This window comes from Moschus berezovskii, chromosome 26, assembly GCF_049115385.1.
Source record: "Moschus berezovskii isolate FMDL1 chromosome 26, NW_MosBer_1.0, whole genome shotgun sequence".
Lineage (NCBI taxonomy): Eukaryota > Metazoa > Chordata > Mammalia > Artiodactyla > Moschidae > Moschus > Moschus berezovskii.
The window spans coordinates 8,816,527-8,842,796 of record NC_142485.1 but is presented as its reverse complement, the minus strand read 5'-3'; the positions used below and the strand labels follow the sequence as shown (position 1 = coordinate 8,842,796).

Below are 26,270 nucleotides of genomic sequence, written 5' to 3'. Positions count from 1 at the left end.
TGGGACACCCCCTCTTTCTCTCAATCAGTACATCTTATTTGCCAGCAAATCCTTGGGATTCCACTTCCAAAAATACATCCTGAGCACGACCACTCCTGGCCAACCATCTAGGTCCACGTCGCCGTGGACTCTTTCCTGCAGCTCGTCTCCCTGCCTCTACCCCTGGCTGCATCCGGCTGTGGCCCGATCACCTCGGATCTCTGCTCAAAACCCTGCGACAGTTCTCGATCCCACCCAGGAAGTGCCACAGTCCTTCTAGGGCCCCCAGGCCTGCCATGTCGGGCCCCACCACCTCCCTGATCATCCTGCTCCTGGCGCAGCCAGCTCCTCGCTGTCCCTGGAGTGCAGTGGGTGTGCTCTGCTCTTAGGCCTTTGCACCAACAGGGCCTCTGAGGGCACCTCTGCTCAGATGCTCACAGGGCTCGTCACCTGAATTCCTTTATGCCTTTCCTCCGAGTTACTCAGGCGTCCCTGGCCGCCTTCTCTATAACCTCCCCCTTTCCTGCTTTCTTTTTTCTTTTCAGCACTCGGCCCTAACGAGCATTTCTTTTTTTATAATTACTTTCCATTCCATTTACTTTATCTGTTTATTGTCAGCTTACCCCCCTAGAACAGGGGTCCCCCACCTCCGGGATCCAGTGCCCGATGATCTGAAGTGGAGCTGATGTAATCATAATACAAATAAAGGGCTCAATAAATGCAATGCGCTTGAATCATCCCCAAACCATCCCTCCCCCCACCACCAGCTTCGAGGAAAAACTGTCTTCCACGAAATCGGTCCTTGTTGCCAAAAACGGTTGGGGTGGCGACTGTGTTTTGCTTAAGGCCACATCCCTGGCTTGGAGGCACTTGCACAGGGGCCTGGCACACAGCTGGCCTCAATACACACTGTTGGGTGAATGAATGAAATCCATCTGTCCCCACGGGAGGGCTGGCCCAGGTCACAGAGCCCGCCAGTCATGCTCTGAGGCTTGGCTGCCAGGCCCCTGGTCCCCGTCTAGGGACACTACTGTCACAGCACTGCAGCGGCCAGCACACACAGGCATCCAAGCCGTGCTTGTTGAGCAAAGGGCCACTACAGATTCTTGGGAGGCTGAATTTCACCTTGGACCCTCACCACTCAGCCTGCGCAACTTTCCACATGAATCAAAGGGTTCATCTGGGGCACTGAATGAATCCTGGCTATCCTGTCTCCTAAACGGCTTTGTTTTCCGTCCTGCTGGGGGATGGGGGCCACACTGAGCGGCTGCTCCCTGGGGAGGCGCCGTCTGCCGGGGCTTCTGGGAGGGGGACACCGGTGGGAAGGGGAAAGGGGAGCAGGTTTCCCACGGTCCGGCTGGACCTGAGCTCCATGGGGGTGGCCGTGGCCTCCCGGCAGCACAGGAGCCATGCGCTTTGGGGAAGCTGAGGAGCAGAGCAAGAGGGAGGAGAGGGCCTCGGCCACGCCCTTCCTGGGCCAGCCCGAGGCCACGGTGAAGCCTGTCACTCGTCTGTCTGTCTGTCTTGCTCTCATCCCAAGTCTCGCTCTCTGCTCTTAGCCCAAGCACCAGGGTGCGGCGGGATGTCCATCGCACGGATGTGGCCTGGACACTCTGTGTCCACCGAGGCGCACGAGGCCCTTCCTCCTGCACTGCCAGCCTGGCTGGGTCCCAGGCCTTCTCACGGCGGGAAGCGTGGCCAGGAGCCACCCAGGAGAGGAGCCATCTTCAACGGCTGAAGCTCTGTCCCGCCCAGATAAGCCCAACTGGCCTCAGTCCTCCAAAGAGGCATAACTAGAAAGGGCAGCTTTATCAGCTCTGTCACATGCAGGCCCTGTGACTGGCCACCCGCTCGCCTGGGCCCTGGAGCTTCCAGGTTTCCATTTATGGTTTGCTTTCAACAATCGAAACAGAGTAGCGACCAGGGCCCAGGGCCCCCGGCTCTGCTGTACTGTCAGGGCCGTGGCTTGTGCCAGCCTGACAATCACTCTCCCCATCCCAACACCCCCAGCCTCTCTCCTGGGGGCTGCACAGAAGTTGGGGGGGATGGGGAAAGACTGGCCTTTGCAGACGCAGCTCCACTCTTTATCACAACAGAGAGGCCTGCGTGCTGGCTGAGAGGCGCAGGGGCGAGCTGGCACCTTACTGAATTATTTCCTCCAGGGCGTTCGGCACACAAGGTTTGGGGGGCAGCAGCATATAAAAGTTCCCCATTACTCACTGCTAGGCACAGGACCCCCTCCCGGAAGCCCGGGATGGCAAAAGGCACCCCGCCTGGCAGCCCAGCCCTTGCCCTTACCTGTCCTGGCTCGAGTCCGTCGCCCAACTCACGGTGGGGGTTTCTGAGACACGGGCGTGTACCCTCTGCTGGCCTGAAACAAGAGACACTTCACGCTCTGAGTCCTGCCCTGCACCTGCCGAATCCTCCTGCCTCTCTTGACCTGGCAGCTTCTCTTCTGACCTCTGACCTTCCTCCTGGTCAAGCAAATCGATAAGGCCATTTGTGGCATCTGAATCCACCGTGTCGTCCTCCACGAGGTCCAGAGAGCCCAGCGTGGGGCCCCGGGGTCCCTCGGAGAGCGCGCCCTCCAGCTTCCACTCGTGCCCGGTGGCGTCCGAGTCCTCGGCCTTGCTGCACTCCAGAGAGGAGTCCTCAGCAGTGACCAGCGAGGGCGTGAGGCCCGCGGACCACACCTGCATGTCAGACATCTCCAGCAGGGCGTCATGCTCCGTGCCCGCCAAGGGGATGGCGTCTAGGACGGCCACCTCGTTCCAGTACTGGTCTGCGCGCAGCGGAGAGGGGAGCGCGTAGTGCAGGGAGGCGGGGGACAGCAGCTCGTCCTGCAGCGACGAGTAACCTGGATGGGCAGACAGAGGACGACGTGCTCCAGCGGCGCCCTCCGTCGCGCGCGCGCGCGCACGTGCAGGGCCACTTGCGCGCACAGGCTCGGCCACGATCGGGCATGCGCATTCCGGGGCGGGGCGGCCCAAGCCTTGCCGCTGCTGCCCAGGCACGTGGGCAAGAGGACAAGGCTCTGGGGCTCGGGGTGCGGGGCAAGCCGGGGGCGGGGGCTGGACGCCAAGAGAAGAGGATGGAACGCTCGCTCTTCCGAGGCCAAAGCAGGGATCAAGACGCCTTGATCCAAAGGCTTGCGCCCGAGCCTTCCGACAGCCGCGCAGAAGAAGCGGCTGCTCTCTTGTTGTACCCACGTCCCTTGGGCACAGCTCTGGGCGGGGGGCTCTGTTAGGGAGGCACCTCCAAGGGAGGGGGCAACCCCAGAACCACTGTGGGTGACTGTGCCCTCGCAGGGGGTGGGAGCGGGGGTTCTGGCGAGTGCACAGAGCATCCGCCGACCTCGGTGCAGCGGTCAAACGGGAAACCCCGAGGAGGTTTGGGATGGGGTCAGCCGTCTGCAAGCAGCGGCGTGTGGATTCCAGGAACTGGGAAGGGTCTAAAGTGGTACCGAGGTTGGCTGGGGGTCCTCCAGGGTTAACAGCGGGAGGCCGGGTCAGAGGGCCCACGAGGTGCCAAGCACATCGCCGCTCCCTGGGAAGTCTGCCTGCTCCGGCCGGGTCAGCCGTGAGCCCGTGGGCGGGGAGCCAGAGGGCCTGGGCCCCTGACGCGCAGCCTGGTCCCTTGCCTGTTCCCTGGGGACGTGCCGGGACCCCGACCTTGAACAGTTTCCTGATTGGGTCTGGTGTGCAGATGTCAGGATACCGTGGGGGCGCAGGCTTGAGTGTGAGATCGGTGTGTGTGTTAGGAGCCTCAGCCCTCCTCTGACTGCGGTGAGGCAGGGATCGCTGCCCTTGCTTTGGAGCGGGTGCTGATCCACAGGCGGGGGAAGGGCTAGAAGCCAAGATTCTCCACTGGGTCCAGCTAGTCTGGGGCCCTAGGAGCACGCGTGTGCCCACAACCTCTGAAGATCCAGCAGAGCCCAAAGGGACCTGCGGCGTGGGTGGGGCTGCCCTGCAGGGCCTCCAGGGGCCCCTCCCGCCAGTCCAGAGAGGCCCCTAAGGCAGTGTCCACACTTTCCATCCCACCACTCGATCGACCGTCACTCGGCCCCTTCCACTGCGTCCAGGCTTTCGGCTGGTCTCCTGGCCAGACCGGCCCACCTCACGCCCAGCTGGGCCTCAGCTCCTGCCCTCCAGCTGCTTGACTTCTGACAGCTCAGCTGGCCTCATCCACTCACTTCTACCACCAAAAAATACTGAGGTCTGCTTCCATGGCAGGCCCCGACCGAGCTAAAGGGCTGGGGACTATAAACACACAGGCGCGCGGGCGCACACACGCGCACACACACACACTCGGGCAGGTTCTCTTCATCCTCTTTCTTTCATGACGTTTTCCCAGTAACTCCAGCTCACCTGGATCCTCCTTGGTAACTTTCTCTCAATCAGTAGCTTAGTGTCGTTTTGTTTTTTTTTTTCCATTTTTTTGTAGTGCATTTTGAAGGGCAGAAGTTTTTGATGAAGTCCAACTTGTTGATTTGTTCTTTTGTGGGTTGCGCTTTTTGGTATCGCTTATAAGAGATCTTTGGCTTATCCAAGATCTCTAAGGTTTTTTTTCTTTCTTATGTTTTAATCAAGAAATTTTATAGTTTCAGGTGTCACATTTAATCTATGATCCATTTTGATTTAATTTTTGTATATGATGTAAGGTATGAATTGAAGTTCATTTCTGCACATAAATGTCCAACTGCTCCAGCATGATATGTGGTAAAGATGATCCACTGAATTATTTTTGCTGAATATCAGTTGTTCCTCTATGTGTGGTTCTATGTCTGGACTCACTGACTTATCTATCTTTATGGCAATACCACACTGCATTGGTCACTGTAGCTTTGTAATAAATCTTGTTCAGTCACCAAGTCGTGTCTAACTCTTCTGTGACCCCCTGGACTATAACCCCCCAGTCTCCTGTGTCCATGGGATTGTCCAGGCAAGAATACTGGAGTGGGTTGCCATTTCTTGAAGTCACTGTAAATCCTTCAACTTTGTCCTTTTCCAAAGTTGTTTTGGACGTTCTAGGTCTTTTCCATATAAATTTTAGAACAACTTGGTCACTTTTCACAAAAAAAGCCTACTGGGATTTGATTGGGCTGCATCAGATACTTAGATCATTTCATTCAGATATTTAGATCAGTACTGACAACAGTACTGAGTCTTCTGGCCGTGAGAACAGTGTATCTACACTTATTTGTTGTTGCTCAGTGGCTGAGTCATATCCAACTCTCTGTGACTCCGTGGACTGCTGCACACCAGGCTCCTCTGTCCTCCACTATCTCCCGGAGTTTGCTCAGGTCGTCTTTAATTTCTCTCAGCAGTGTTTTGTAGTATATCTTCCACATCTTTTATCAGATTCACCTCCAAGTACTTCTGTTTTTTCAATGCTATTGTAAAGGCTATTCTTTTTTCAATTTCAGTTTGTACTTTTTCACTGCTAGTGTATAGGATTCGATTGACTTTTTCATATACTGAAATTGTATCCTGCAACCTCACCAAACTCATTTGTTAGTTTCCATTGGATTTATATATATATCATGTTGTCCGTGAACACAGACAGTTTACGTCTTCCTCTCTAATCTGGCTGCCTTTTATTTCTCTTACTTGCCTCATTGTACCAGTAGCATCTCAAGGACAGTGCTGAACAGAAGCAGGGGTAGTGGGACGTCCCTGGTGGTCCAGTGGCTAAGACACCTCACTCCCAGTGCCGGGGGCTGGGGTTCCATTCCTGGTCAAGGAACAAGATATCGCATGCTGCAACTAAGAGATCCCACACACTGCAAGGAAGATTGAAGACCTGAGTGGCCTAAGATCAGGTGCAGCCAAACAAATAAATATTTTAAAAAAGAAAACAAGCAGCCTGAGGAGGAGCAGACATGATTGTCTTGTTACTGAATGTGGGAGCAAAGCACTCAGTCTTTCAAGGGTAATGTTAGCTTCAGGTTTTTTTGTAGATGCCTTTAGGTCTCAGCTCCAGTAAATTGCAATTCTTCATCTTCACCGATCAGACTGTCCGATTTGGGGGATAGTAATTTGCCCTAAGTCCTCACTTCTACAGATTCTAGAAGAGTTGCTGATTTTTCAAAGTGTTTAGCCTTTTACTTGTTGTCAGCATGGTGTGGTGACATCCACGCTCCTTACATGCAAAACCAGATGCTGATTTATTTTTGAATATTCAACTATTTTGCATTCCTTGGAGGAACCCCACTTGATCATGATGCACTGTCCTTTTACATAGTGTTGGATTTGGATTTGCTAACATTTAGAGTTACTGCATAAATGCTCACTCCTTATCAGTCTGTAGTTTTTCTTTAACGGCTTTCTTTCTTTCCTTTTCTTTTTGACCAAAAATGTAAAGCGGCCCTCATAGGATGAGCTGGGAAATATTATGTCCTTTAAAATTTTCTGAGTGAGTTATTTCTTCCTTAATGTTTGGTAGCATTTGCCAGTGAAGTCATCTAGGCTTGGAGTTTTCTTGGTGGGAATGTTTTCTTTTTTTATTAATTTGTTTTATTGAAGTATAGTTGATTTACAGTGTTGTCTTAATTTTCACTGTGCAGCAAAGTGATTCAGTTTTATATATATATGTGTGTGTGTGTGTGTGTGTGTATTCTTCATATTCTTTGCCATTCTGTTTTATCATAGGATATTGAACATAGTTCCCTGTGCTATACAGTAGGACCTGTTGCTTATCCATCCTGTATATAGTAGTTTGCATTTGCTGATCCCAAACTCCCAATCCATCCTTCCCTCAGCTCCCTTCCCCCTTGGCAACCACAAGTCGTTTCTCTGTGTCTGCGAGTCTGTTTCTGTTTCATAGACAAGTTCATTTGTGTCATATTTTAGAGTCCACATATAAGTGACATGACATGGTAGTTGTTTTTCTCTGTCTGACTCACTTCACTTAGTATGATAACCTCCAAGTCCATCCATGTTGCTGCAAATGGCATTATTTCATCCTTTTTTATGGCTGAGTAATATTCCATTGCATATATGTACCACATCCTCTTTATCCATTCATCTGTTGATGGACGGGTTGTTTCCATGTCTTGACAACTGTACATAGTGCTTCATTGAACATTAGGGTGCATGCATCTTCAAATAATAATTTTCTTGGGATATACACCCAGGAGTCGGATTGCAGGATTACATGGAAACTAGTTTTTTGAGGAACCTCCATACTATTTTCCATAGTGGCTGCACCAACTTACAAATTGGTGGGAATGTTTTAAATTATGCATTTAATTTCTTTCATATATTCAGAGTATCTTTTTCTTCCTATGTGAGCTTTGATAGTTTGTATTTTCCAAGAACTTTGTGAATCTCACTTATGCTTTCAAATTTATTGGAATAAAATTATCATAATATTATCATCCTTTTGCTTCCTATAGCATCTTTAGTGATATTACCTCTTATTCTTGATATTGGTAATTCTTTTCTTCTCTTTCATGATCAGTCTGGCTGGATGCTTATCAATTTATTGATCATTTCAAAGAACCAGCTCTCGGTTTTAACGATTTTCTTTAGTGTTTTCTGTTTTTAGTTTCATTAGTTTCTGCTTTGATCTTTATGATCTTCCTTCTGCTTACTTTGGGTTTAATTTGTTCTTTTTAGAATATCTTAAAATATTACAAAGCTGAGATAACTGACTTGAGAACTTTTCTCTTGTGTAATGTGGATGTTTAGTGCTATAAATTTCTCCGTAATACTGCTTTGCTGGCATTCCCTACATTTTGACATGTTGTGTTTTCATTTTCATTGGATTTAAAAATCCTCCCTAATTTCCCGTTTGCTCTCTTCTTTGACCCTTGGGTTACTCAGAAGTGTATTATTTAGCTTCCAAATGTCTGCGAGTTCCTATATATCTTTTGGTTATTGTCTTGTAATTTAATTTACTGTGGTCAGAGAATATACTTTGAATGACTTAAATTCTTTGACATTTATCAAGACTTTCTTTATAGTCTAGGAAAATGATCTGCAACCTTTTTGGCACCAGGGGCCAGTTTCGTGGAAGACAATATTTTTCATGAACCAGGTGCAGGAGATGATTTCAGGATGATTCAAGAGCATTACATTTATTGTGTTCAATTTACTGAGACTCGAACACCACGGTCACTCTGACAGGAGGTCCAGCCCCGGCAGTGATGCGGGTGTTGAGGAGAGCTGTAAATACAGATGAGGCTTCGCTCACTCGCCCACCACTCAATGCTGCTGTTCCTAACAGGTGGACTGTGGCCCAGGGGTCGGGGACCTCTGGTTGAGAATATGGTCTATGTTGGTTTGTTCCAGAAGCAGTTGAAAAGAGTGTGTATTCTGCTGCCATTGAGTGGAATGTTCTATAAATGTCAATCAGGTCAAGGTGAATGACTTGTTCAAATCTATTTGGGTACTCATTTTTCTACTTGTTCTATCAATTAGCAAGATGGGGGTATTGAAATCTCCCACTATAACTGTGATCCTATCTATTCCTCACTGTGGTTTTCTCAGATTTTGCTCATGTATTTTAAAGCTATGTTACTGGTGCATTAACATTTAAGATAGTGATGCCCTCTTGATGGACTACTTATCCTTATGAAGTTATTTTCTTTATCCCTGGTAATAGTCTTTGTTCTGAAATCTACTTGTTTGATATTACTACAGCCACTTCAGTTTTCTTTTGATTAGCGTTAGCATAGTTTATCCTTTCTCACCCTTTGACTTTTAAGGAATTTGTGTTTTTATACTTAAAGACATTTCCTGTAGGCAGCATATAGTTGAAATTTACCTTTATATCTGCCTTTAATTTTTTTAGATCGTTTACAATAATGAGATTATTAATATGGTTAGGTTTAAATCTTTCATTTGTTAATTTCTACTTCTGTCCCATCAGTTCTTTTGTTCTCTTTTCCCTTTCTTTAGGCTTTTTTTTAAAGAAAATAATTTTATTTATTTATTTTTGGCTGTGCTAGGTCTTCACTGCTACACAGTCTTTCTCTAACTGTGGTGCAGTGGCTTCCCTTGTTGCAGAGCACAGGCTCTAGGGTGCTTAGACTCAGTAGTTGTGGCTCCCCAGCCCCAGAGTACAGGCTCAGTAGTTGTGGTACATGGGCTTAGTCGCTCCATAGCATGTGGGATCTTCCCAGATCAGGCATCAAACACGTGTCTCCTGCACTGGTAGGTGGATGCTTTACCTCTGAGCCACCAGGGTAGCCCTCTTTATGCCTTCTTCTGGTTTAAGTGAAAGATTTCCATTTCATCTCTTTGGATGGCTTATTAGCTATGATTCTTTGCATATTTTCATAGTTGCTTCAGGGCTTCTAGCATACATCATTAAACTACCCCAGTCTACTTTTAAGTGATACAATAACACTTTGCATATAAGAACCTTACAATAATATACTTCCGTTTTTCTCTCTCAACTTTTTCAACTTTTGTACCATCATTGTAAAACATTTTACTTTCATATAACAAACACAACGTTATATTATTTTGTTTGAACAGTTATCTTTTAAAGGGATTTAAATAATGAGAAAATTATGTATTATCCTTATAGTTAACATTTTGGGCACTGTCCATTTCCTCATGTAAATCCATATTTCTTTCTGGTGTCATTTTTCTTTTGGTCTGAAGGACATTTTATGAAAAAAAAAATTGCTTGTAGCAGTCACTTCCTGTTGACGAATTCCTTCTGCTTTTGTATGTCTGGAAATGTCTTTATTTGCTTTCATGTTTTGGAAGTTATTTTTGCTGGGTATAGAATTCTAGCTTACTTTAGAGATGTTCTGCTTTAAGGATGTGTTCTACTTTAAAGATACTGCTCTGCTGTCTTACTTCCACTGTTCCCAGTGAGAAATCTGATGTAATCCTTATCTTTATGTCCATATATAATGCATCTTTTCCCCACCTTTGGCTACTTTAAAACCTTTATCACTGGATCTAATTTGTTTAAAATATGCCTTGGTATAGTAGACTTCACGTTTCATGTGATTAACAGAACTTCTTGGATCTGTGTAATTATTGTTTTTGTCAACTTGGAAAATTCTGGGCTATTAATTCCTCAAATACTTTTTCAGCCCCTTTCTCTGTTGGAAACTAATTTCACAAACATTAGGTCACTTGAAATTGCCCCATAGCTCACTGATGCTTTTAAATATCTTTGTTGTTGTTGTTGTTCGTGTGTTTCATTTTGGGGAGTTTTTATCACTATGTTCCCAAGTTCACTTTTTATTCTTTAATGAAATTTAATTCAGTGTATTTTTCATCCTATATCTTGTAGTTTCATCTCTAGGGGGTTGGTTTCAGTCTTTAAAAAACATCTTCCAAGTTTCTATTTGACTTTGGAACATCTGAAATACCGTTAAAATAACTGTTTTAACATTCTTGCCAACTAATTCTAACATCTGCATCAGTTTTAATTGATTGATTTTTCTCCTTATTGTGGGTTTTGTTTCCCTGCCTCTTTGAATGTGTGTCTGAGAATCTTCAATTGGATTATTTGGATGTTAGACACTGTGACTTTTATCTTGCTGGGTGCTGGATTTTTTGTATTCCTGTAACAATTCTTTAGAGTCCCTTGGACTGCAAGGAAAGCAAACCAGTCAACCCTAAAGGAAATCAACCTTGAATATTCATTGCAAAGACTGTTGTTGAAGCTGAAGCTCCAAGATTTTGGCCACCTGATGTGAAGAGCTGACTCATTGGAAAAACCCCTGATGCTGGGAAAGATTGAAGGTAAAAAGGAGAAGGGAGCAGCCGAGGATGAGATGGTTGGATGGCATCCCTGACTCAGTGGACATGAATTTCAGCAAACTGGGAGACAGTGGAGGGCAGAGGAGTCAGCCTCTGGGGTCGTGAAGAGTCAGACATGACTTAGCATTGAACAACAACAACAAATGATTCTTGAGCTTTGCTGTGTTACGTCGCTGAGTTACTTGGAAACAGTTTGCTCCTCTTGAGTTTTGCTTTCAAGGTTAATTAGGTGGGAGCATTGATCAATCTAGGGCTAACCATTCGCCATTATTGAGAATGACCATTCTGTGCTCCCTATGCAACGTCTGTGAACAATCAGTCTGACTGTTGGAAATAGATGATTAATAATCAACCAAAATTTGTGGGGGACCTTCTGAAGCTCTCCAGAGTGCTGTCTCTGTGCAGCTCTCTCTCTAGGGAATTCCAGCTGCCCTGATCTCCTTGGACTGCCAGCAACTTCTCCTTAACCAGGGGGTCTTCTGGATTTCTCTTCCTTTCGCCACGACTTAGAAACTCTTTCGAGGCAATAATCCAGGCAATTGTAGGGTTCACCTCATTTATTTTCCACGTTTCATATATCACTGACCTTTACTGCCTGATGGGAGTGTCTTGAAAACTGCTGTTTCATATAGCTTGTCCGTTTTTTGCTTGTTTTAAGCAGGAGGGATATGTTCAGTCCTTGTTGCCTAAGATAAGTTGCTAAGATAGCCAGAAGTGGACTGCATCTCAGACAGCTCCTCAGATATGGTTGGATAAATATTCTATCACTCCTGGGAATCTCAGAAAGATTTGATTAAGGGTGAGGGAGGGTAATAACTCTGCCAGTCACAGTATGCCTGAGTCTCATTCTTGGTGACTTTACCACCTTGAAACTTCCTGGGGTTCACATAAATGGAATTTCACCCAAATGAAAGTGTGTCCACAAAGAGACCTCATGCACGCCCTTCCTCGGGACTTCTTTCTGCCTCGTGTTTATCCTAGAGACCCTTCCCTGATTGCAGGGTTTGGGGGCTATGCTCTCTGCCCCTCACAGTCTCCAGAAGACCCCACTGACACCCCCCCACACCCCCACAAGCATGGATCTGAGGCTGTAGGTGGCCATACTCAGTGGAGTGGGGATTCCTACTGAGCAGAGGCCATGCTCAGTGAGGACCATCAAACGTAGTCTGGGTGGACCGGAGCACAGAAAGATTGGCTGAGTCCTCTCTGGTTGAGATCCAGAAGTGCCTGTCTCTCGAGCAGTCTCTCGTGATCCTGCCATACCTGGGTCACCAGCCCACCCCTCTGTCTAGAGCTGTCCCCTAGGGGTTGTATTTTGGGGAAATCAGGTAATAGGCAACCAAACACAGCCTTGGGGCAGAACAATCCAGTAGTACTCACCCACTGATTCCAGCCCCTTCATATCTCAGCTGTCACCCGGGGTCTCTCTTAACCCAGACATAGCGATGACCCTAATAGTTTGATGTCAGCCGTAGACTAGACAAGGGGTGGACAGACAACCTGACCTCAGACGGAAGCCACACTTCCCCAGCTGTGCTAAGAGTTGAAAGAAACAAGACATATAATATTTCCAAGCAGACACTGTATCCAACCCATGAAATCAAATGAAGTTGACTGAATGGGATCTGAGATGTCCATCTTTCCCTTTCATATGAGAAATCTATTTTATTTTTAGGAACACGATTTTTGGGGTTTTTTTTTGGCTCTATGGGCAATTTTTTTCCTTCATATTTATTCCCAGGGTCTGGGGTAGTTCCCTCCTGTACAGGAGAAGCAAAGTGGCCCTTCTGCCCCGGCCAGTCCAGACAAACCCAGCAAGAAAAGCCAGGAAGGAGGGATGCGAGACCACAGGTTCCTATCTTCCTGAAACCACAGAGCAACCAGTCACCGCCCTGAGTGCCCACAGTGGCTGAGGGAGGCTCCATCGAGCAGAGGGCAGGGAAGCACAAAGGAAACAAGGGAATGCCGTGGCCATCAGCGTGAGGGCCGGGCTGGCCCGGGGACAGAAGGTCAGAGGAAGCGCAGGGGGCAGCCGTCTGCCTGCTCTTCCACCTCTTGATCCTTCCTTCTCCTCCTCTCTGGGCCAGAAGGGCATGGTCTTCCCGGGACAGGAAGTGAGAAGGCAGGAAAAACACACAGAAGCCAGCTCTGGTGCCCCGAAAGGCCAGGATGGACCAAGCGGATGTCTGAGTGTCTGCTCCGGCCTGGCGGGAGTGAGCACGCAGGGCACATGGCCCACGTCTGCCAGGACACCCGCGGGACGAGGGGTTCGGAAGGGCTGACAGGTGACAGAGCGGCCAGGAAGCACAGAAGCATTCAGAGTGCGTCTGCAATCAAAGCGGGGAGGACCCCTGGTCAACTCGTCAGATCTCGGGACTCTTCTGCTCCAGACCGGCCATGGCTCTCCATCGCCCTCCCAGTAAAACCAGCGTCCCCACTGCGGCCTGGAGGAGCTGGCCTCCTGCGGCCCCTGCCCTCTCGTCCTCCTCTCTGGCCCCTCCGTGCTCTGCAGATGCACCAGGCTCACCTGCTCGGGGCCCCTGCCCAGGCTGCTGGTCGGGGCACTCTCTCCCCAGCTCACATGTCCACCCCGCCTCTCCCTCCAGCTTCTGTTCACACGCTACCCGCCCCCACCCCAGTATCTAACCCCTCAATCCCACACGCCAACCTTGCTTGACTCCAATTTTTTCCCATCACCCTGCTAGCACATTATCTAACTCACTTCCATAAATTTTTGTTTGCCTGTCCCAACAGAAGGCAAGCTCCATGAGGGCCGAGTTTGGGGCTTTGCTCCTTTTGGGGTCTGTTTGAGAACTGACTTATCTGCCTGGCTTAGAACTACCTCTTGCAGGTGACAAGTGTTCAAAGAACATTTGCTAAATAAGCAGCCCAACTGGACTGCCTTTCCACAGTTAGGAGGCACGGGGCCCAGACCCATGGGGGTTAGAACTCTTTGCTCGGGCTTTAGAGTCTCCAGGCCGCACAGGAGTCCCAGGGCCAGAAGAGACATTCATCAATACTTGGGTATGTAACTGCCCTTAAAAAAACTTTTTTTTATTGTGATAAGAACACTTGGCATGGGATCTGTCCTCTTGACAGGTTTTTAATTGTTGTAATTGCCTTGTTTATCCTCATATAATTCTAAGTGCCCTGTGTCCATAGATTTGGGGTACAAAACCCCCAAAACTTGCTGCCTTGCCTTGACTGAACCAACTCTGGGTTTCTGTTAATAAACCCAACCGAGTGACTGGTTATCTCATTATAAAAGGGAAAGGTGTCTTATCTCTTGATTTCCCCCAGTTTGCAGCGTTTCTCGGCCATTCTCCCTCGGTCTTTGGGAAAGCAAGTTGGTCGCTTAGCGGTCCCCGTCATGTCCAACCAGTCCTGCAAGGGGTAGGGAGAGGGCTGGTCTGGGAGTCCTGGACGCTGGGGCTGAGAGCGCGCCTCCTCTCCGGGGACAGCCCGGAGCTTGCACACAGGCCCCGGCTGGAGGAGCAGCCCCTGCCAACCCAGGGCAGGCCGGGGGTCCTCGGGAGAAGCATCTGGGGAGGCTGAAAGCCCTGAACCCTGGCTGCCGGGGGTGAGGCAGTGAAGGCAAGCAGTGCGGGCAAGAGCAGCAGCCCAGGTGAGGTCAGAGGCAGAACAGAAAGGCCGCAGGATGCGGTCACCGGATGAACCCTGCGCCAGGGGGCGCTGGACGCCAGGTTTCGGGGAGAGAGACCAGTGTGAGGGGCGCGTTCACTGTGGAGGCCCCTGCCCCCTGCCCCCTGCCTCCACTCTCTCACAAGCTCCAGTCATAGGGGCCCGCATGGGGGCACCCACGTGGGAGTGGCCGGGATGGCTGGTGACCTAGGAGTGGCGGGGGGGTCGGTGGGCAAGCTGGAGGGGTGGGGGGGCATACCCCGCACCTGGAAAGCCGGTGCCCAGAACCAAATTATTTTTCGAGGCCTCTAAGGAACCTCAGGTCTCTGATCCAACTTGTGAATTTTAAAGAGATTGATGGCCCAGCACGTGGAGTCAAGAGATCAAGAGGAAAGGAAGAGTCCCAGCTCCCACCATCCCAGCAGGAGGTGGCCAGACCCGCCTCTGTGCTCTGATTCCAGACGCAGATGGAGGGGAAAGGGGGTCTGGGCCCTGCTCCCACATGGCCCATCCTCTGCTGCAAGGAAGGTGTCCTAAAGGCCGCAGAGGGGTGTTGGGGAAAAAGGTCAAGTCCCCGTGGAGCGGGGTCACCGGAGGAGGAGGGGCTCTGTGCCAGGCCAAACCTCATCCAAACAAGTGATCGGGAAGGGATGGGGCGAGAAAAAAGAGACAAAAGAAGAAACCCGCTCGAAGGAAAGAGCTCGCTTAGCCCCAGAGAAGGGGTAGCCCGAGGGCTTAAGGACACCTCCCCGCTGGTCCCCAACGGACCTGCGCCAGAACCTCGTGCCTAAGGACAGAGGCGGTCGCAGGTGGGTCTGCGCAGAGCTGGAGGGCGCAGCAAGCAGGGGAGCGGAGCGAAGGCGGGGCGGCGGCCGCCCCTCCTATCCTGCTGGGCACCCCCCGCCCCCGGGACCCCCATCACCTCTGCTCTCACCACCGCCCATCCAGCGGGAGACTGACCTCCGGCCACCGGGCGAGAAGGTTCCAGGGAGGGTCAGGCGGCGGCGGCGGCTCGGCCTGCCCCCCCACGCCCGGGGGACACTCACCATTCATCTGGGAGGGGGACGACGAGTAGTCCCGGTCGGCGGGCCGGCGGTCGGGCTTGAGGCTGCGGCCCTGCCTGCCCGAGCCCTCCAGCATGTTCACGATCTCACCGCGGTCGATGTTCCGCAGGGCTGCGTACAGGTTCTCCACTGCGGGCAGAGCGGAGGAAGAGGGCGCTTGCGGGCCGCTACCCACCGCGGGCCACGTGGGCCGCCCGCGCGGCTCTGAACTCTGGGGCGTGGGGGGGATTGCAGGCCCCTTCTTTTCTAAAAGTCCAAACAAACTACCTCTAGGAGAAGTCAGGCAGACCTGGAGCTGATGCAGTTTCCCTCCACACTACGCAATAAAGCCAACAAGAGCGAGGAACCAAACTTTTGATTTTCCAGGGCCTTCCCTGGTGGCTCAGATGGTAAAGAATCTGCCCGCAATGCAGGAGACCCAGGTTCGATTCCTGGGTCGGGAAGATCCCCTGGAAAAGGGAATGGCAACCCACTCCAGTATTCTTGCCTGGAGAATTCCATGGAGGGAGGGGCCTGGAGGGCTTCAGTGGTGGGGTTGCAGAGTCAGCCACTACTGAGCAACTGATACACAGTGCCTATGAAAGTTACATTTACACCACTCTAGTCTATTAAGGGTGCTATAGCATTGTGTCTAGAAAAAAAACAAGGTACATATCTTAGAGGTATTTTATGGCTAAAGAAGGCAACCTCTCCTCTGAGCCTTCAGTGAGTCTTCGTAGTCACATAAGGACCCCGATCACAGATCAGCGGGACAAATGCAGTCATCATGAGAAAATGTGAAACGCTGAGAGAATTCCCCAAATGTGACAGACACAAAGTGAGCAGATGCTGCTGGAAATTGGCACCAGCAGACCTGATGAATTTGGGGGGGGGGCGGGAATGCAGCAGCAGCAGCAAAGTGAAGGAGGCCTGTGTTTTGTTATCCTTTAACAGATCTTTTCCAAACCCCAACAGTGGTGAATTTCAAGGCATGGAAAGACTGTTTTTTTCTTTTTTTTTTTGTAACCCAAAAGGAATACTGGGGCTTCCCTGGTGGCTCAGCCGTAAAGAATCCACCCGCCAATGCAGGAAACATTGGGTTGGAAGATCCCCTGGAGAAGGGAATGGCAACTCACTCCAGTGGTCTTGCCTGGAGAATCCCATGGACAGAGGAGCCTGGTGAGCTACGGTCCATGGGATTGCAGAGAGTTGGACACAACTTAGCAACTAAACAACAAAACAATAAAAAGAAGAATACTTTAAGAAAATGAGAGTGAGAAGAACTGGATTCTGTCGTTTGGAAATCTTTGGTCCTTGCCAGTTGATTTGAGATGCAAATATAAACACTCCGTTTCCTCTTAGTGTTTTGTGTTCGGGAGTGTGGTTGGGGAGCTGAAAAGAGTGAGTCACATCTTCCCTGCAGGTTGAAGAAAATCCTGGGGGAACAAGAACTACATCCGAGGGGAATCCTGGCTGGGCTCTGAGGGGACAGTCCTCGTTGGAGAAATTCAACCCAGAGGCACACACCCTACACAGATGCAGGCTTTTGGGGGTCCTGGTGTGATTGCAAACTCATCCTGAGAATGGGAAGAGGTCATGGCCAAGGTTCTGATGTGCCCTCCTGGCGGGATTGCCCAGAAGACCAGGGACCCTCAGAGGTGTGTGCATGCGTGTGTGTGCACTTGTGTATGTGTGTGAGAGAGACAGAGTGTGCAGAAGAGATTGGTTCCAAAGGTCAACAGCACCCCGGGAATCTGGAGGGAGGACTTCTGGGGAGAACTGCTTGGGGAGCTCCTGGCACAGGCTTTGGGGAGAGAAGGGTCCCAGCTGAGCCCCCACCCCGGTACTGACTCTTGGCGTCTTGGCCTTCACGGGTGACCCAGAGGTTCAGCAAGGCCAGGCTCTGCTCCAGCAAGGAGTTGGGGTTCTCCACGCGGATCCTGTTGATGTCGTCCACACTGAACTGCAGCTCCCGGGCCAGCTCTGCACGCAAGGAACCAGGACCAGGGTGAGACCAGCTGGAGCCGGCCCCGGCCCCAAGCCCGAGTGTGGAGCGGGGCGCCCCGAGGGATACCCTGAGATAGAGAACAGTCCCCTGTGGACTTGGAGCCGCCTTCCCAAGGATGCCTAGTGTAAGGTGACACCTGCCCTGGAAATGCACCAGGAGGAGGCGTGATCACAGGAGAGTACTAAGGACTGATTGAATGAATGAACGGACACTCTTGCTGTTGTCACTTGGAACGCGGGTGATGAGGCTGAGCCACGGAAGGTCGCAGGACCGCTGGGGTCCCCGGGGAGGGCCGAACAGCGGATGCCCTCAGCACTGTTGGTGAGGCAAAAGCCGCCGCCCTTCCCTCAGGAAGCAGTCATAATGGAAATGCATCTGTGTATTTGTGTTTCTTCAGGGAAAGGCGCTGCTTTCATTTAAAATGGGAATACAAGTCCCCATCTAAATGCAAGGCACCGGCGCAGAGGGCGAGCTCTTCCTCCCCCGCTGGCTTCACGGCTGTTTCTCGCTGGTGCTTTAGGTGAGAACACAGGAGCTGAGTCTCGTTGCAGGGGTGAGGAAGACCAGCATGGAAAGCCATGGTGAGATCAGAATGTGCGTGTGCCACACACACAGCACACACAACATGCCACACACACACCACACACACAACACGCCACACACACACCACACCACATACACAACACTCCATGTACACACACAACACGCCACACACACCCCACATACACAACACTCCATGTACACACACCACATACACGCCACACACACACTACACACACAACATGCCACACACACAAAACACGCCACACACACCACACACACAACACTCCATGTAGACACACCACATACACAACATGCCACACACACACCACATACACAACATGCCACACACACAAAACACGCCACACACACCACACACACACAACACTCCATGTACACACACCACATACACAACACGCCACATACACACACCACACACACTACACTCCATGTACACACAACACATACACACCACATACACACCACACCCCACACACACAACACTCCACGTACACACCCCACATACACAACACTCCACACACACCACACACAACACGCCACACACACCCCACACACACAACACTCCATGTACACACACCACATACACAACATGCCACACACACACCACACACACAACACACCACATACACAACATGCCACACACACCACACACACACACAACACGCCACATACACACACCACATACACAACATGCCACACACACACCACATACACACCATGCCACATACACACACCACATACACATGCCACACACACACCACACCACATACACAAAACTCCATGTACACATACCATACACACAACACTCCATGTACACACACCACATATACAACATGCCACACACACACCACATACACAACACACCACACACACCACATACACAACATGCCACACACACACCACACACAACACACCACACACACACCACATACACAACACGCCACATACACACACCACATACACAACATTCCACACACACACCACACACACAACACACCACATAAACACACCACATACACACCACACACACCACACACACCACTCCATGTACACATACTACATACACAACACGCCACATACACACCACACCACATACACAACACTCCATGTACACATACCACATACACAACACGCCATACACACACTACACACACAACATGCCACACACACACCACACGCCACACACACACACCACATACACAACACTCCATGTACACATACCACATACACAACACGCCACACACATACTATACACACAACATGCCACACACACACCACACACACACACCACATACACAACACGCCACATACACACACCACACACACTACATTCCATGTACACACAACACATATACAGCACATACACACCACACACAACACACACAACACTCCACGTACACAACCCACATACACAACATGCCACACACACACACCACATACACAACACACCACATACACACACCACATACACAACACGCCACACACACACCACATACACATCACACCACATACCATATACACAACACTCCATGTACACACACCACATATACACCACACACACACCACATACACAGCAATCCATGTACACACAACACATACACAACATGCCATACACACATATACACTACACTCCAAATACACACAACACATACACAACACATTGCATACACAACACGCCACATACACACACCACATACACAACACTCCATGTACACACAACACATACACAACACACCACATACACACACCACATACACTATACTCCATGTACACACACCACATACACATCACACCACATACCATATACACAACACTCCATGTACACACACCACATATACACCACACACACACACCACATACACAGCAATCCATGTACACACAACACATACACAACATGCCATACACACACAGACACTACACTCCAAGTACACACAACACATACACAACACACCACATACACACACCACATACACTATACTCCATGTACACACAACACATACACATCACACACACATCACACATACACCACTCCATGTACACACAACACATACACAACACACCATATACATACACCACATACACAATACGCCACGTACACACACCACATACACTACACTCCAAGTACACACAACACATACACAACACACCACATACACAACACTCCTTGTACATACAACACACACACACAACACACCGCATACACACAACCCATACACATCACATATGTATCACATATACATACCACACATGCACACACACATCAGACACATTACACACCACATACACACCACACACACACTCACATCCACAGAACACATACCACATATACAACACACACAAACACACACATTGCATATACATAACACACACACACTCACAAACTAGACACACAACACATACGTAACACACACAGGACACATATGCAACACATATATACCACACACATCACATACACAACACACACAGCACACATACACAACACACACACAACACACACACACACACATATGATCATACACACTCACAAAACCAAGAAGCAGCAGCAGAGGGTTTTTGGGCTTGCCTTTCCTCCTTGCCCTCAGCAAAGGCCCTTGCAGGACAGATGGCGTGTGGTGTAGGGACCGGTGGGCAGGCAGTCAGGACACACATTTTGTGTTTGCTTGTGTGTTCTTGGTTTGCTGGTCTTTTCAGGGCTCTATCAATAACTCGCTGCACAACCAAAGTCACCCTTGTCAGTGGGATCTCAGCCGCCCCATCTGTAAAATGGGCAGACTGGGCGCACCCGAAGGTCTCCTGTAATGTCAGAAGTCGATTCTCTCAAGAGGAACACTAGAGAGACGTGGGGAGGGAGGGAGCCCACCTCCCCTGCTGCCCACGGGCTGTGGCTGGGCAACAGCCCCAGGTCGGGTGTACAGTGGGTGGTGGGAGGAGGCTTAGAGACACTGCCAGCGCTGCTCTTCAGAGGGGAGGCGGTGCAGAGGGCGGGGTGGACAGGCAGCCTGCCCTCTGGCCCCGATTCTTGACTCACCGGCCCAGCTGAGGCCCAGGTGGTCTGATATGAGGGTCATCTTCATGTCGGCCCGGTCTGTGCCACCAAGGAAACCTGGGGGGCACAGTGTTCTGGTTAGTGGCCGTGGCAGGACACAGGCCCACCCAGCACGGGTGGGGCCTGGAGAGCACTCAGGTCACACTCTGTGTCCCCCTGAGTGGCGGCTGAGCCTGAGAGGGCCAGAGGGGGCCCCAGCCGAGGGCAGAGCCGACGGCGTCCACTCGGGGCGCTCCTGGCGCCGTGACCCCCCTCGCTGCCCCCTGGAAGGGAGTGAGCACAGAGAGGTGTGTACCCATTGTGGACTCGTTGAGAAGGCTGTATCTCAGGGCCAGCGGCGTCAGCATCCTCCTGCGTTCATCGGCGCCGCTGCCCTGCAGGAGAGAGACCAGGAGGAGGTGCTGCGGGTGTGGGGAGGACAGCCTGGCGACGGGCAGCCCCGTGACACGCGGGCTGCATACGGGGGGTGGGGCGAGAGGGAGTCAGTGAGGTTCACGAGCTTCATTTCCAGTGATGATAATACGCTCGTGCGTGCGTGCTAAGTGGCTTCAGTCATGTCTGCCTCTTTGTAACCCAGCGGACTGTAAACCGGCATGCTCCTCTGTCCATGGGACTCTCCAGGCAAGAATACTGGAATGGGTTGCTGTGCCCTCGTCCAGGGGGTCTTCCCGACTCAGGGATTGAACCAGCGTCTCCTGACTTGCAGGTGGCTTCTTTACCACTGAGCCACTGGGGAAGCCCAATAATAAGCTCACACAGCCCTAATCACGTGCCAGGCCCTGCCTGATGGTCAGAGCTGCCTGAGGCAGGTACCATCATTCTTCCCAAGTCACCAGCCCAGAGGCTGGGGCAACCCACCCAAGGCCACTCAGACAGTAATCAGTGGAGCTGGGGTTTGAATTATAAAAAAAACAACAACGAGCTTTTCTTTCTGAATTCCTTTCTGCTCAAAAGACCTGTTTTGATGCCCAAGCCTTTGCATGCTGGCCCTGTGGCCAAGCAGCAGGGTGCTTGTTCAAGGCTTCAGGAGCCCCTCTGGTGAAAAAGAAGTTGGTTCCCCCTCGTCCTTAGTCAGGAAAGAAAACCAATCTCGACATTTGGATGTGGCCTTGCTTGTCTTGTTGGGCATGAAAGCCTGATGATGAAAACACCAGGAGTCACCAACATGGGAGAGGCGGCCCCTCCATCCTGGGTGCAGCCTGGCACTCCCTGGAACTGGTGACGCTTGGTCCTCAGGCCTCCGCTGAGCTCAGAGCCCCAGGCGAGAACCGGGCTGAGACACCAGGCTTCCCTTCTCTGTGGGGGCCTGGCCCCTGAGCAAGTTCAGAAGAAAGAGGCTCTGAAGAAGCCCTGCTGTGCCTGGGACAGCTTCAGCCACCAGCCATCTGGTTCTCAGGCTTTGCCTTCCAACATCCCGGAGGGGGCATCCTGGGGAGCTCGGGGCCTCGGGGTGAACACGGGTGTCACCCTTGCACCCTGACGCTTGTTCCTGAGCTTTGCAGGAAGGACTGGGCCACAGCCTGTGTCAGAGGATAGCCCAGGGCCTTTCTCCACCCCGGGGGGAGGGGGTGGGGTCTCAGGCCGTCTGCTGCCCGAGGGCCCCAGCCGGGTGCTCACCTTGGTGCAGGGCGGCATGGTGATGTTCAGGTGGCAGAGGATGAGCTGCGTGTCCTCGTACTTCATCGCCTTGCGCAGGAAGGACAAGGCCCCTGCTGGCTCCCGACTGCTGTCCCTCACCTGGATTCAGTCACACAGGGTGGAGGGTCGGGGGCCGCCCTCGCCCCGCCGAGCGGCCGCCAGCCCGGCCAGCCCAGAGGACACCGCCGCCAAGACCCCGGCCACCAGCCCGGCCGGCTCAGAGGCCATTCCCCCCAACCCTGGTCACCAGCCCAGCCGGCCCAGAGGACACCCCCGCCAAGACCCTGGCCACCAGCCCGGCCAGCTCAGAGGACATTCCCCCCAACCCCGGCCACCAACCCGGCCGGTTCTGGGGCCTCTGCCTTCCGAACTTCCAGACCCCGGCAATGGGGGGGGCAAGAGGAGGGCGCACCTTGACGGGAATGGCCAACCGGTTCTCCCGGAAGGACTGGAAGAGGAAACTCCGTTGCTGAGCGGCCTTCTTGACGGGCACCAGGTTCCCCGAGAGCTCGGCAAAGAGGGGCATGCCCTCCAAAACCTGCGGGAAAGAGGGAGCAGGTGGGAACACGCAGATGCCTGGTCCCACCTGTCAGCCCTGGTTTCTCCCTCCCCACGACCCCAGAGGCTGTGCCCTGGGAAGCCCCATGGAGGGTTTTGGAAAGATCACAGCAGATGCTTCTTTACTGCAAAGGGTTTCTATGATAAGCAGGACTTTCCATGTCTCCCTGTGTGGTTGATCGACACTGCTTATCAAAGGACTCCAGAACTCCACTAGCAGATCATAATACGGCTTCAGAAAGCATTTCTCTCTTTTAACACCCATCCAACAAGATTTCGTTTATGCGAGTGCCAGAAAGACTACGCGGTATTTTAATCTCACCCATGGTATAACAATCCCTGCTAAGCTGCTAAGTCACTTCAGTCGTGTCCGACTCTGTGTGACCCCATAGACAGAAGCCCACCAGGCTCCCCGTCCCTGGGATTCTCCAGGCAAGACTGGAGTGGGTTGCCATTTCCTTCTCCATAACAGTCCCTACTATGTATATAATACTTTCCACGGAGAAGTTACCAGGAACCCATTTGACAGATAAGGAAACTAACGCCCAAAGAGACACAATCCTTTGCCTGGTTAGTGCCCCAAAAGGCATTTGAGGCAGGTCCCAGCCTTGGGCCTCTCCTTCTGGCCCATCAGAACCCCCGGAAGGCTCAGGACAGCCTCTGAGTCCAGACCTTGGGCAAGGTCCTTGCTTGTTACACATCCTAAGCCTAGTGAGGACTCCAGGATGGGCGACAGCTTCACACCAAGGCCCTGCACAACATGGCTCTCCTGTTTGCCCAAGCTCTCCCCTGCCTCCCTGTCTGGGCACTACCCAAACGCTGGTGTGGCAGAGAGAGTAGGACAAGTCCCTTCTCTACCATTAACTCAGCTGTGTGACCTTGGGCAGGTTACCTAACCTCTCGCAGCCTCGGTTTCCTCATCTGTAAACTGGGAATTAGGAAAGGACACTCTGTTGTAAGAATCAGGGGAGATGATGTCACTCTAGTCTTTTTATTTTCTATTTTCAAAAAAAATTTAAAAGTTTTTTTTTTTTGTCTTTGATGTGAACCGTTTTTAAAGTCTTTATTGAATTTGTTACAATATCTCTTCTGTTTCACGTTTTGGATTCTGGGCTGTGAGGCATGTGGGATCTTAGTCCCCCGACCAGGGACTGAACCCATGCCCCTGGCGTTGAAGGGTGAAGTTGTAACCACTGGACCACCAGGGAAGTCCCTCAAGCACTTTTAATAGCACCTGGGAGGTGAGAATTTTAATGAACATCAGCTTTTAGTACCACTGGGCTGACAGCCTGCTGCCTCCCTGAGACACACAGGGCGGTGTCCTCAGCTTTGGGGTGTCCTCCCAAGGATGCTTTTCAAGAGGGATTCAGAGAGACACGCCCAGGAGCTGCTCTGCAGAGGCCGCCCTCCTGAGGCTTGGGGTTCCAGCGCCACCTCCCCCCAATCCGTGGCCCTGGAGGTGCCGTCTCCCCTTGAGGCACGAGCCGGGGGCGGGGGCCCGGCCCTACCTCAATGTCCCTGCTCCGGGCCACCTCCACGAAGTTCTCATGCTGCTCCAGCGTCTTGTCCACCTTGTCGTCCGTCATGCAGTAGCATCGCAGACGCCCTTCCCGGGGGTCATTCATCTTGGCGAAAATGACAAATTTGGCCATGTAGGGCACCGCGGTCAGTTCCTTGTACAGCTGGGTGGCAAAGTTCACAGCTTCAGCCGTCCGGGGGCAGTCTGACAGCCAGAACCTGAAAGGAGGGCAGCCTTGAGCCTGTCCCTAAGTGTCAGGGGTGGAGGTGTCCCCTCCATCCAACAGGATGGCCTGTGAGCAGGGTAGTGGCCGCTCAGACAGCCCCGGTGGGGGTGGGGGCGGTGCTTTCAGATGGGGAAGGGGAGGGACAGCGGAGGATCCTTGGGTACAAGGTCAGCCTGAGTGCGGCCGCCCCCAGGGACTGCGCCACCCGCCTCGTGCAGGGCCCGGGGGACCACGGGATCGGGCCGCAGGGCCGGGGGTCTCACCTGGCAGAGACGTTGGTGGTGAAGGTGGCACACTCGTTGGCGTAGACGAGCTTGGTGGTCCCCGTGATGTCTTCCCACTGGGCCTGGTCGGTTCCTCCTGCCACAGGCGTAGACAGGGCTGGGGGACCGTCTCCAGAGGCCGACACGGGGCGTGCACACCTGGCTGAGGCCCTGATCCCAGCCCCCCCACCCCGCCACCCTGCACCCCGTGACCTCGTCCCCCCTGGGAGGACCCCCTCCTCTGGGGTCTGGGAGCTCTTGAGCGACAGGAAGACTCTACCCAGAGACAGAAGCGCCATCCCTCTGAGGGCCCCATCACACCCCAGCTCCATCCCCTCCCGTCTCCCCAGACGGCAGGACCAGGACAAAGGGGGCGTCCCTCACCAATGACGCTGCAGAGCAGCCGCAGGCTGGTGGTGTCCCCCTCCCCGCTGTCCCGGGGGTTGTCCATCCAGGATGGGGGCAGAGGGATGCGGAGGCCGATGGGGCGGTGGAACTTCCGGCGCCTGGGCTCCACAGTGACGATGGGGCTGAACGTGGCCTGGTTGCCCAGGAGTTTGGTGACCAGCTCATCAGGTACAGGCTGGGCCTGCGAGGTGTCCAAGGGGGACGCTCAGCCCGGAGCAGCCGAGGGGCTCGTGGGCGGGGATGAGAGCGGCTGTCCCAGCAGGTTCGAAGGTCCCCCGGGGGTGGGGAGGGGGGCCATCCTGCTGATGCCCTGCCCAGCTCCCCTGTCTGAGTCCCCACACCCGTTTCCCTGCTGCTCCCCACTCCTTGGGGCCTTGCTCGGCATTAGGCACCTGTTCAGGGAGCCACGTGGCTTCCCCTCAATGCTGACCCAGTGGTTTAAACACATCATCTAGGGTTTCCCGCAACTTAACAGAGCATCTGCCCTATCCCGGCCACCCAAGTCTCTTCTGAGCTTAAGGTCAGAGCTCTGCTGGGATTTTTTTAGTGGACCAACAGGTAGAGATGTCCTGGGGGGCATGAAGACTATCTCCAAGGAAGAAGGCTATCTCCGAGGGCCCTGACACCTTGAATCCGGTCCAGGTTG

General features: G+C 52.0%; 1 protein-coding gene across 6 annotated transcripts in view; it reads right to left on the bottom strand.

The window, feature by feature from the left end:
• Window positions 1–26,270, bottom strand: part of ANK1 (ankyrin 1) — a 107,785-nt gene that overhangs the window by 16,458 nt on the left and 65,057 nt on the right. For 4 of the 6 annotated variants that reach the window (XR_016036506.1, XM_088832709.1, XM_055416647.2 and 1 more), the window contains exons 30-39: window positions 25,601–25,805; window positions 25,217–25,313; window positions 24,717–24,945; window positions 23,063–23,188; window positions 22,630–22,749; window positions 21,308–21,386; window positions 20,995–21,069; window positions 17,249–17,380; window positions 15,401–15,547; window positions 2,278–2,836 (exon numbers count right to left, since the gene is read on the bottom strand). Coding sequence is in view for 5 of the 6 variants with exons in the window: in XM_088832709.1 (XP_088688835.1) it covers window positions 2,278–2,836; window positions 15,401–15,547; window positions 17,249–17,380; window positions 20,995–21,069; window positions 21,308–21,386; window positions 22,630–22,749; window positions 23,063–23,188; window positions 24,717–24,945; window positions 25,217–25,313; window positions 25,601–25,805 (1,769 nt within the window). In the remaining variant the exon portion in view is untranslated. Of the gene's footprint in view, window positions 1–2,277; window positions 2,837–11,871; window positions 14,097–15,400; window positions 15,548–17,248; window positions 17,381–20,994; window positions 21,070–21,307; window positions 21,387–22,629; window positions 22,750–23,062; window positions 23,189–24,716; window positions 24,946–25,216; window positions 25,314–25,600; window positions 25,806–26,270 lie in introns of those variants that run through there. The other 2 variants (XM_055416649.2, XM_055416650.2) reach the window with 2 other exon arrangements.